The sequence below is a fragment of the Drosophila kikkawai genome, chromosome 3R (assembly GCF_030179895.1).
Source record: "Drosophila kikkawai strain 14028-0561.14 chromosome 3R, DkikHiC1v2, whole genome shotgun sequence".
In the NCBI taxonomy this organism is placed as follows: domain Eukaryota; kingdom Metazoa; phylum Arthropoda; class Insecta; order Diptera; family Drosophilidae; genus Drosophila; species Drosophila kikkawai.
Genome location: NC_091731.1, coordinates 16,965,721 through 16,977,862, shown reverse-complemented (window position 1 = coordinate 16,977,862; position 12,142 = coordinate 16,965,721). Strand labels below are relative to the sequence as shown.

At 39.9% G+C, this 12,142-nt stretch overlaps 1 protein-coding gene and 1 long non-coding RNA gene across 3 annotated transcripts; one reads left to right on the top strand and one right to left on the bottom strand.

Annotated features, from left to right (window-relative positions):
- Nucleotides 1-264: 264 nt before the first annotated feature.
- Nucleotides 265-3,458, bottom strand: MstProx. The gene is made up of 2 exons (XM_017181952.2): nucleotides 2,692-3,458; nucleotides 265-2,641 (listed from the first exon to the last, which is right to left on the bottom strand). Exons 1-2 carry the CDS (start codon nucleotides 3,432-3,434, stop codon nucleotides 391-393), a joined length of 2,994 nt encoding a protein of 997 aa, XP_017037441.1. The 5' UTR covers nucleotides 3,435-3,458; the 3' UTR covers nucleotides 265-390.
- LOC138928973 (uncharacterized) lies at nucleotides 2,263-7,360 on the top strand. 2 transcript variants are annotated; one of them, XR_011445380.1, is made up of 4 exons: nucleotides 2,263-2,371; nucleotides 6,463-6,752; nucleotides 6,812-6,829; nucleotides 6,925-6,934. It is a non-coding gene; the product is annotated as an uncharacterized lncRNA (long non-coding RNA). The 2 variants fall into 2 exon arrangements; XR_011445379.1 differs by lacking the exons at nucleotides 2,263-2,371; nucleotides 6,463-6,752 and adding an exon at nucleotides 7,139-7,360 and having other exon boundaries at nucleotides 6,774-6,829; nucleotides 6,925-7,086.
- Nucleotides 7,361-12,142: the final 4,782 nt, after the last annotated feature.

Genomic DNA, 12,142 nt, shown 5'->3' with positions numbered 1-12,142 from the left:
TTTTTGCTTTCAATGACTTGTAAAATTGTTTGGTGCGGCAGGGACGAGCTGTCAGTAAATATCGATAACTTGTCAACTTAAAGCAAGTTTACTATATATGGAGAAACTTTGATGGAAACATCGATGGATCGATGTTTTTAAAACCTTTTGGAAACATCGATTTATTCTGGCGAATATCTGTGATTTTATAACAAGAGAAATTAACCATAAAAAGTATACATATATTTATGTCAGTTAAATGTTTTAATAATCTTAAACTATTAAGCTCTGGTTAAAATAAATTTGAATGAATGTAATTAGAGGTATCATAAGTTTTTGTTAACTATTTTTTAATTTTCAGTATGTATGAAATCTATAAACAATAAATGTTTTATTAAATCATTCTCAAGGCTACTGCATCTTGACATGGGGCATCGAGTAGATCAGCTTGTTCCAGAAGTTAGGGTGGCTTCGCTCCAGATAGGTGTTGAACACCATATAGGCCCGCAGCTCGCTGTCCAAGTCATCAAAGCTGGTCACATCCGGATAGACGACGACGATCAGGCGCTTGCAGCGGTCCTTAGAGGTGGCGTGCAGGGCCAGACGGAACTCGAGGCGACCCCAGGTGGACTTGAGAAAGTTGGCCGTCATCAGGATGATGATGCGCCGCGAGTCGCGGACGGAGCGGCTGATGCAGTCGGGAATGCACTCACCGGCCAGCCAGTCGCGCAGGTAGAAGCAGAGCCGAAACGGCTGTCTGCCCTTCTCCAGGCGCTCCACGAACTCCCCCACCAGATCCTCGTCCTTGTGGGTGAAGGCCAGGAAGGCGTCGTACCGCTTGTCTTGGTCGAGCTCCATGCGGGTGGCCAGACTCAGGAAGAGGTCGTGCTCGTAGAGCCATATCAGGAGCGGCTGCCGGAAACATACCAGGAAGTTGGTAACCATTAGCACGGCGGCCAAGGTGGCGGCCAAGGCAATGTAGTAGGCAAGTCCAGAGGAGCAGATGTTCTCCTGCTCGATCGAAAGAAGCTTTTCGCCACTGGAACAGGTCATCTCAGTAAAGTCTGCAATACTGGAAGAGATGGACTTAATCGCATTGAGATATTCCACATCCTGACAAGTGCAGGACCAGGGGTTTCCGGACATGTAAATCTTCAGTGGAGAAGCCTGTGATCTGTTCGCAAGCAAAATATTTTCCGTTGGGCTCAGTTCGCTTATATTGTTGTTCCTTAAGTCCAGGTAGCCTACGTTACGGGATATTTTTGGGACTTTGACGAGGCCTTCGCCCGCGCAATCCACTATGAAGGAGGGCCAGGTGGCCTTATCTAAACAGCAGACGCAGGAGTCAGGGCAATTGTCTTGGGAGATATTGCAACGATTCAGGATGAGAGTGTACTCCTTTGGATCTTCATCCCTCAGAAAGGAGAGTAGTGACCGGGATTCACAGTGGCACGTCCAGGGATTACCCGAGAGTTTAATCTCAGCGGAGGCTCTGAGCTTTCGTAGGAATCGCACTACGCTGTTATCGAGTGACTCCAAATTGTTGTTACTCAGATCCAAGTAACTCAAGTTTTTGGGAAGCATTTCAGTGGTAATTTTGGATATATTATTGTTCGCTAAATGCAGCTCAATGTAGTCAGTTATGTTCTCTTTTTGACCCACTAAATGTTGATGAGGATTTATACTTGGAAAGCTAATAATAAATTTATTCCTGCAGTCGACTTTGAGCTTTGGTTTATTCCGGTACTGGCAGCATTCACATTTGTACGGGCAGACACCACACATATGATAGTGGTAAAATGTCTCGTATTCTTCATTTACAGAAGACAAACTGCGATGCAGCCACTCCATAGACTCACGGATATACATTTGTTTACCTAAATCATCTAGCTTTAGAAGCATACTCCGACCTAGCTTCTCCTCGTCTATCATAAAATATCCTCTCCTTGTAGATCCAAGTTTTAGGAAATGCTGACCCAAAAACTTGAGGAATCCCTCAGGGGATTGTGATGACAACTGCTTAAATATCGGTCGAAGTTTTTTGGCTTTCATTCGCATTGATTTCTTGAGATCTCGAAAAAGGTGCAGTAATAGATCATCATCGCAATAAACCAGCCATTGATTGCCAGTCTGCTTGAAGATGCTTACATTTCTGATATATTCGACTAAGTGTGAATTTATTTGCTTCACATCGTTGAAGCTAATGTCAAGATAGTCTAATTTTCTTGGTAGGTGCCTTATGCTCAGATTGCTTAATTGGTTTCTGGCCACGTCCAGTCTTCTCAAATTACTATATCCCGCCGAAGAGAAATCGGGCAACTCTGCCAGACTGTTGTTTTGAAATATTAGCTTGGAGTCTCCGATAATAGGAATCGGTAGTGGAGGAATCTGTGTAAGTCCCCTGTTGGAGCAATTAATTTCCAATTCCATATAATCGTAATTGTATTGGCAATCACATACATCAGGACACGCTATGCCATTGCTTCCTCGCTTAAATATGCATTCAGTTGGAGTGCACAGCAAGGCTGTCAAGTTATCGTAAGGAATATAGTTTCTTACTTTTATCAATTTAAGTTGGGGAAAAGTCCGAAAGTGCTGCAAGTCCACCTCCTGGGGAATGTCCAAAACCAACTGCTCAAGACTGTTTTGAAGTGGGTTAAGACTGTGGAAGAAAGTATTATAAAAGTAATTTTATATGGTAATCATACCAACCTCATTAGAGAGAGATTATTAATTGTAACCTTCGAGAATCCCAACTTTTTTAGACTGGCAAGGGGTGAAAAAACATCATTTCCTAGAGTAGCAATGTTAAATCCACCAAATGCAATACTTTTCAAATGGGGTTTCCCTTTAAAAATATTCGCGTCAAACTCAACAGCTTGGCTCTCAGACTCACTGTCACAGTTTACAATAATTTCCTCTAGATTGTTCATGGGCACATTGATGTAATCGTGTATTTTATTAAACTTCACGCTTCCTTGGAAAAAGAAAGTCACGGATTGTGGTCCATTCATGTAATGGACTCGTCTTTCGAAGGCTCTAAAAACATCCAAGTGTAGTTCAAAGCGGTTCGCCGTTTCCACGCCAAGTTGGCGAAGATAGTCCCCACCTCGACAGTCACGACGAGATTTAGTTACTATAAGTACATTTAATTTTGCGTGTTTTTCTTGGGTAATTGGAGTGAGATTGCAGCCATTGAAATGTGGATTGTTCCATAGAATTTCCAATTCGCCATCATTAAATTTCAATTGATACTCGTTGGTTGCAATAAAATTTCTATCCTCATCGTTGCAGGTTTTATCGTATATTTCATCATTACAAATTCCGCCACAATATGCTTCACAATAGTTCTCTGCAATGTTTTCCAAAAGCTTTTTCCTTTTGAATTCGCCGGTACTCAAACTCGAATTGATTAAAATCCATATAGTACAGAATATAGGCCACTTAGATCCCATTGTACATGCAATCGCGACGAATTTTTGATTGAAACTGAACACATTTACTGGGTAAAATCAGGGTTAAATTCGAGGCTTAAAATAATAAAAGTAATTAAGAATTTAATGGGTCCCAAAACTTCAATTTATACTTAAAAGAAAAAAAACCCTTAATACATACACTTTCCAACAGAAATGCTTACTAAAAATTATATGTGTTAGGTGTAATAAAACTATGCTAAGCAGCATGGAGCTAATATTGAGCTTAAATTACTAACTTACTCATAAATAGTTGTCTTTAAAAGCCCTTCAATATTTCTGCTTATAAAGTATTTTTTTATATTTAATAAATAAATTTTTATGTTAAACAATAAGTTTAGTGTACAACTTCTTATGATTAGTATATGTATACTTTATGTACAATCGTGGACATAAGTATTTTGACACAGATTATGGCTATATTCCAGCGCGTGTCTCTTTGTACTCGTACAAGTTACGGGATCCATTTCACTTTCCAGTAAGAGATTCTATTTAAAACTTTAAAAGAGCAAAAGATGACATTGATAAGTAAATTAACTTCTTTGCTATGTCCCGTGATGTGAGAGATTATGCATTTTTGGGTGGTCAAAAATATTTTGACATTGCATTCAATTAGCTCTCATTTGTTTCGTGCGCATAAAATACAGTTTATTATTATTTATAACTCCAGCTCATACATTTTTTAGCAGCTTTAATATATTTTTTGTAAATTTTCCTAATTTCTGTACCGTTATTTAATGAAAATATGGGTAAACCACGGCAGCTAAGCCAAATCCAGCAAAACAAAATAGTAATTAAGTACCACCTAGGTATTTCGGTCCAAAACCTCAGCATATTTTATAAAATACCCCGTCAAACCATTTACTACCAAATTAACAAACATAAACTGACAATTTCGACGGATAATTTAGTCAGAAAAGGGCGACCACGCAAGACTACGCCTAGACAAGGTCGTCTAATCCTTTCCAAATTTAAAGATAATGTCCTTATTATACCAAAAGCAGCTTCAATGGATGTTCAAAACGATTATGATATTTTAATTAATAGAAAAACAGTTGAAATATTATTTAAAGAGGCTAACTTTGCTACTTTGTGGCCCGTCAGATACCTTTCATTTCACCTAAAAATAAGTTGAAAGTTGAATAAGCCTCAATCGTTTTGGGAACAAATTTTGTGGACCGATGAGAGTCCTTTTGAGTACAATGGTTAAAACAAAGAAATTTACTGCAGATTACCAAAAAATATTCGCAAGAAAGTGCGGCCTAATCGGCTAATCGTTTCAACTCATTTTTAGGTGAAATGAAAGGTATCTGACGGGCCACAAAGTAGCAAAGTTAGCCTCTTTAAATAATATTTCAACTGTTTTTCTATTAATTAAAATATCATAATCGTTTTGAACATCCATTGAAGCTGCTTTTGGTATAATAAGGACATTATCTTTAAATTTGGAAAGGATTAGACGACCTTGTCTAGGCGTAGTCTTGCGTGGTCGCCCTTTTCTGACTAAATTATCCGTCGAAATTGTCAGTTTATGTTTGTTAATTTGGTAGTAAATGGTTTGACGGGGTATTTTATAAAATATGCTGAGGTTTTGGACCGAAATACCTAGGTGGTACTTAATTACTATTTTGTTTTGCTGGATTTGGCTTAGCTGCCGTGGTTTACCCATATTTTCATTAAATAACGGTACAGAAATTAGGAAAATTTACAAAAAATATATTAAAGCTGCTAAAAAATGTATGAGCTGGAGTTATAAATAATAATAAACTGTATTTTATGCGCACGAAACAAATGAGAGCTAATTGAATGCAATGTCAAAATATTTTTGTCCACCCAAAAATGCATGATCTCTCACATCACGGGACATAGCAAAGAAGTTAATTTACTTATCAATGTCATCTTTTGCTCTTTTAAAGTTTTAAATAGAATCTCTTACTGGAAAGTGAAATGGATCCCGTAACTTGTACGAGTACAAAGAGACACGCGCTGGAATATAGCCATAATCTGTGTCAAAATACTTATGTCCACGATTGTAGGTCTATATGAAAAACCACCCTTGAGTATATTAAAATTTCACATTGCAGATATGTTGTTCGAAACAGTGCTGCGAATTTAATATTTCTTTAGGGTAAATCTTGTTAAGTACACATTTTGCATCTTGAAAAGGTAAATTTAATAACTAATAAAAATGATTATTTCTATACCTGAATATAATAATTAATTAATTAAGTTATTTGCCAAGGATTATAGATATTATATTATTTGAGTTCACTATTTTTTATTAATATTTGTTAATAAAGTTACTATATATGCTTAACCTAACAAGTTGAAAGACAAATTATCAGCACTAGCTGGAAATTAAGAAAAACAAACTATCCTTCAGGGAAAAATATATAACGTAAATGGCACCCAATAGTATAGGGACTAATTTAAAAAATAAGACTCCTCACAAGCATATTATTGTTTTCAGATAACATATTTTTTAAATAAAATTACTATTTGGGTTTAGCCGAAACTAAAATATGATGAGTATTTAAAATGTTTTGTTAAAGTTGTATACATGCAACAAATTTTCAAAAAACCATGTATAGTTTCAATGTTTTTTTAACAACGGTCCACTACTGCTAAAGGCGTACTATCGATGGGCTGGCAGCTCTTAAGCACAGACTCATATCCGGCGGCTCATGTGACTGTGCGCCCGCGTGCCGCATCATTACCGCTTTTATTGCCATCCTGTGTGTCTGCTTGTTTCCTGTATCGACGGATCGAACCATATATCAATGACACACACACACACACGGTCTGGTTTCATTTGGGGACAGACTAACGTGCCCCTCTACAGTTCGGTCCGCTTACTTTTCTATAAAAATATTTCTGAGAACTATTGCCATTGCCGAGCTTTGTTCACTTTTGTGACATAAAACTCACAATCAGTCGCCATCTTAGTGGGCTGGCTTTTGTCTGCGCTTCATTTCACTCCTTTGTTAACTTGATTCTATTTTTATTGCAGCTGCTGAAGGATTTGCTCCATTTACCTTCAATGCCAGGGTCCCGGAAAGTGCTGCCGTCTTCATTTGGCTGGCAACTTAATTCATTTGATGCATTATTTAAATTGCAGTCCCAGCAAAAGGAGCCACAAAGCTGGCGGCCTCTAAACTGATTGGTTTCTGCCATTTTATCAGGGTTAAGCTGTGGATTGGCAAGTAAAAGGTCACAGTAAAGGCGTGAAAAAATCTGGTTGAAAGAACAGATTTCAATTTATTTTGACAAATGCTATGAACTTTGATTTGACTTTAGTAGGTAATATTAATATTACTTTATAAGACAAGTTCTATGTTATTATTATCGGTTCTAGGTAGGATTTACTTTTCTTATTGGTAAGTAAGACGGATAAATTTCCCCAAAAGTAGCGTTCATTGAGGGGTAATATACCTCAAATAATAATGATGTTCTAAAAGGCATCCCGACTTAGTCAATGACCCCTCGGCTTGCCCAGCATGCACATTTAAATGCGGCAGCTTAATTTTCACCTGTGCGGATGTGACTCGAACACAAATCATGTTGCAAAAACTCCGGGGGCCTGTGGGCTTGGCGGGTATCCACGCCATGCAGCCCTGAATAAAACATAATAGAGGTATGTCATCTAATTAAATATATCCGTGTGTGATTCTGCAGTTTAATTTTAGCAAATGTGGAAAACTAAAATGCGAAACATGCCAGCACAAGCGGCGGCTGACAGTGACTGCAAAAAGTGTTTATTCCTGTAAATTAATCTAAAGCGGAGGGAGGATTTCAATGTAGCGACTTTTAGTCTATGCTGGATGGGTTTATATACATATTTTTTTCCCCAACCAAAAACCAAATGGTGCTCAACTTCCGAAAGACAATGTTTATGCCAACAAATAAGCACAAACGGCAGACGTGCTCCGTTGGGGGTGAACGAACACACACACATACACACGGCTTCCGGCGGAATATTTCAGTTGAATATTTTTAATGAGCTCAAAATTGGCGCAGTAGATCTGGCACCAGGTCGTGAAAAATCTGTAAAAAATGCAGTTAATATTAAGGCTGTCGCTGTTAATCAGAATTTACGAAGATATATGATGTACAATGGCTCCTTTGTGGCCTTTTTTTCGTTGTCAAAATATATATTAACCAAAGTCCCAGAATTGTATTAATCAAATTAACACTTTCACATAAAATCAACCCTTTACCATCATCATCAGCCATATGTTTTGGGGTTTTCGGTGTCAATACAATGTACACACCTGCCACACACACACACATACACTCGGCGGATGAATCTCAGACATTTCACAGGAGCCAGCAGGTTCCACAGGATGTGTTTCGTATTTATATTTCATGCACACAAATGAAGAGCCGACGATGTATGGGGACGGAGCTTGCGGTGGCTGCGGCAACCCCCAAAAACCAACCACTGAAAAACAAACGCAAAACGAGCCTCTTTCTGTCCGTCCGTCTGGCTGTGCGCATTTTGGTTGACATCTCGTTTTAATTTTACAGATTTACTTGTTACTTTATGCCTGATGAACAGGGCGATGATGAGGATGTCAGTGACACGTAACCTTGAAGGTGGAACTGGCTTGTTGATGAAATCATAGGACTTTGATTCCTTTATCTAAAATATTCGAGTATTTGCAAATTTATTATAGGCTCTTTCAATTTTTCTTTCTAGGATGTCGCAGACGGAATGGCTTTAACGAACAACTTCCTGTTTACGCTTCAAGTCAGGCCAATCAGACCCTTACTGCCAAGTGATCTCCTTGCTTTTTATACTACTTAAAAGTGAATCACTTTCCGATTCACGTACAATTACAATAAAAAGAAAACCAACCAACTGAAAAAATAATTAGAAAGAAACGGAAATTAATTTGTCAAAACGTTAATGTTGCCAGGGTGTGTCTGCTTTGGAAAGTGGAAAAGCTAATTAAAATTATTGACAGGTTCAAAGGGAAAGGAAAATGTAGCTGGGATGAGGGGACCTAGCCAGATTTCCCTTCGATGGCCATATTTGATATCTCTGGCAAAGGGAACTGAAAGTTGTGGGGAAGGGTTCTCTCTTCAGACTGGTCACCCGCTGCGTATACGCAACGTATGCGAACGATGAAAAATGGTAATAATTTTTGAAAAACTGCCAGTCCGCTGGCAAAATCCCTGCCGGCGGAGTGCCTGTTATCTCAGGACACATCGACTGGCAGCTGCGATTGCAATTGCAGAACTAGAATCGCACTCAAAGGAGTGTAGTCGCGGTGCGTGCGAGTATTATTCCGCTGAGCTTAAATCCACAATGCCTCGGTTATGAGTTGCGTTTGCACAGCCCTTGGCTGCTTCATCAACATCCAGTTGGATATGCTCCGCCATCGCTTTATATTTAGGTGCAGCAATATCGCGTAGCAGTTGGAGCTTTGCCGCCGTGTATTGTTCCAATGAGCCCGCGGGCCAGGGCGGCGATCTATTGTCAACGCTGCGTATGCGTTATGCGTTATTGTGCTGCTGTTACCGCAATGGTGCTTTTTGTGCTACCCAGGTTTAATTAACTTTAGGAGTTTAATTGGTTTTCAGTATTAAACATTTAAAACTCAATCGCGGCATACAAAGCGAGGGAAAAGGATTGTTCTGCTAGATTAGCTTAAATCAATTTCTAAATAAAAATATGAAAACCAAATTGATTTGCTTAATTTAAGATCTATTTACTGATATTTATTCTCATTGGATTCTAAAGCCTTTCAGCTGGACTTCCATTTGAGATGTTCTATAGTTTTTTGCTTCCTCTTGGCCGGTGCAACTACATCATTTGACAATTACGCCCACTGTTTTGCCTCCTTCGGAATCAATAGACTGGACAGACTAGGGAAGCCGGCAAAAAACGACAGCTTAACACCTTGAGGTTAAACCCAAAAGTACAAAACCATCAGTGGCAGCAGGAAAAACGCATGGCAACATGTGCAATTTAACCTTAGACACGCACGTAGGACGGATGGCTCTGAACAAAAGATACAAAAGGGAACGGTCTCGATGCCGTTCGTTAGGGGCAGGGAAGGGGGCTGGTAGAAAGGAATCGGCCAAAGGTAAGCAAGAAAAGAATGAAACAATTTAGCCAGCACTTAACCGTTTAAACCCCAACTGAACCGAGGGCACACGTTTGACCCAGGAGCGACACAACGAGGACATGTGGGAATTGGACGGTGCTGCAGCTCAAGATTCCATTGGGGGCGTTGTAAGAACAAACAGAGAGCGAGAGCCCAAATGGAGACGGGGAGGGAAACCACCCGAAAAAAATTAAAACCACGCAGGGCTTAAATTTATAACCAGAGCGCGATGCTGTGGCAGAAAAAGGCGTTGGTGGGAATTCGGGTTTCGGGGGCGGAGGCGGAGGCCACTGTGGCATTGTGGGCGTGTCCAACAAGCACGAAAATGAAAGCCGCAGTGAAATGCATTTTGGAAGTTGCCTTGACGCTGACCGAAAATAAAAAAAATGGCAAAGAAACGCATTCACATACACCGAAAAAAAAAGCATTTAAGGTTGAGCTTAGACTAAAGTATCCTCTCAATAAAGTTAATTACGGTTCCTTTAAAAATCTCTCAAAATAAATATAATTATTAAACCTTTTTTAAGGATTTGTTCTTCAGTCATTTTCATTTGCGCTGTGTATGCTGTGAAAAAAGTTTGCCTGGTTTTGTGTGACGGCGACGATTTGAAGCCGTGACCCCGCGCTGTATGCAATGCAATTTTTTGTTAGAAGTCCTGCTTCTCTGTCCCCCGCAAAGCCCTCTTGTGTGCCAGTTTGATATACAAACTGTAAAATGGCAGTTCACCTTAACTGGAAACTCGACTGAACTAAACTCAAACCAGCCGAACTGCGAACTGTTTTTGCCGCTTTCGACGACAACATGTCCCCTGAAAAACTTGTCACATGTGCAACGCAACATTTCCGCTCCCCCGGCTTAACTTTGGCCCATCTCTCAGTCCCCTCTACCCTTTTCCCTCTCTTTTTGTACGCTTCTCGTCGAATTTCAAATGTTGCTTACTCCGCTGGACATTTGGAAGTTGGACGTGCGGGAACCTCAAAAAAAGTAACTTAAAATGGGAAACTGCTGCTCCTGCTTGACTATTATTAAACAGATAAATTTGCAAGTCTCACAACGTGTGTCGTATCAGTTATTTTCAGCACCCCTTCGGAAGAGGGTGTCGGCGCTGCTTACGTCGCGGATCCAACACATGTAGCATCATCTGTTCACGTTAAGTATCCGCAGCGGTTGCCGCACTCAGTTATTACATGCGAGCATTCTGATGCCAGCGGATTGCTGGCTTATCCCCTGACATGTTCCATTCCCAAAAATAACTATCTCTGTCTAACAGTGGTGTGTGATATTGGGAATTCAACAATAAACACTTTTACATCGAACTTAAAGTTTAGCTTGAGTACTTGACATTATAAGATAATATTCTCTCAGATATTTTATAATTTAGAAAACTATTTCCCCACTTTATATCATTATATTATGCACTGTGCCTTTATTTTGCGCTATAATTTACACAATTTACAAACACACATTAATTTCAGTTGTCGAGTGTGCGTGTTCCCGGGGGTTTTGCTTTAGTTGAGCTGACAAAAAGCACGTGATTTGCTTATTTGAGGAGCTCAAGTTGGAAATAAGCGAGACGGGAAGAGGAAAAACTGGAAAAGGAAGGAAAAGACGCAGGTGTGCAAGAACCTGATTTGTAAGCGTTAGTTCGCAGATTGCATAACTCGCTGAGATTTAATGTCAGCTGCTGGAAATTATGGCTTTAGCACATGGGAGTCAAAGGAAATTGGTGTTTCTTGAATTAAACATCCAATATATAGTTAAATACAAAAAGATATAGTTTTGGAATTATACTTAAAACTTTTAAGAGGAAGAACCATCACAGGAGATACAGGGTTGGTTTCCTGGCAACTGCAGGTTGAACTTTAACTGGAAGACAGATAAAATTACAGAGCCCGATTCAAAATACAAAGTACAAGCTACGAATGCTCTTCACTTTGTTCTGTGAAGCTGCAAACTAGAATTCGATATCAAAAGCTTTAATTTCCCCAGCATTTCCCATTTCTACCATCCGCATCCTGGCCTGGCCTGCTGGCTACTTATTGGCCTGGAGAGAAATCCTTAACTCGGCGAATAGTGTGCTGTGTGCCAGTTGTTGTGGCATGTTCACGATGGTCGAGGCAAACATAGGACGCAATGTAAGACAGGCCAATAGACAGCCAGACAAGGACAACAATGTCTGTGTGGGCCAGGACACTCACGCACTCACACACACACACACACACCCACAACACGCTGGCAGGGAGTCGTGTTTATGTGTTAGCCATGTTCTTTTTCCCCTTCCTTATCGGAAACAAGCTTATTCCGTTCAATGAACTGAAAAATATTGTTTACCTCTGGTTTCCTGCAAGTTGCTCAAATTGCGTATACGAATCGCAGCTTTTTTTCCTTGCTGCCGCTGCCATTGGATTTTGATAAATTTTCATTGCACGACCGTAACTCACGGGGCCATATTTGTCATTAGTGCGGGAAAAGCACGGTTAGCCAGACCGGAAGAGACCCTTAATAGAGCGCAGACAGGTGATCGGGGGTCAAGATCTCTGCGCTCTGCCACAGATATTTGCAAAGTATTTAATGCG

Excerpts from the sequence above, each read along its gene's own strand:
- MstProx (XM_017181952.2), bottom strand. The coding sequence starts at position 3,434 with ATGGGATCTAAGTGGCCTATATTCTGTACTATATGGATTTTAATCAAT. Across the intron at positions 2,642-2,691 it reads AATAATCTCTCTCTAATGAG|TCTTAACCCACTTCAAAACA; the intron begins GTTGGTATGATT and ends TTTCTTCCACAG.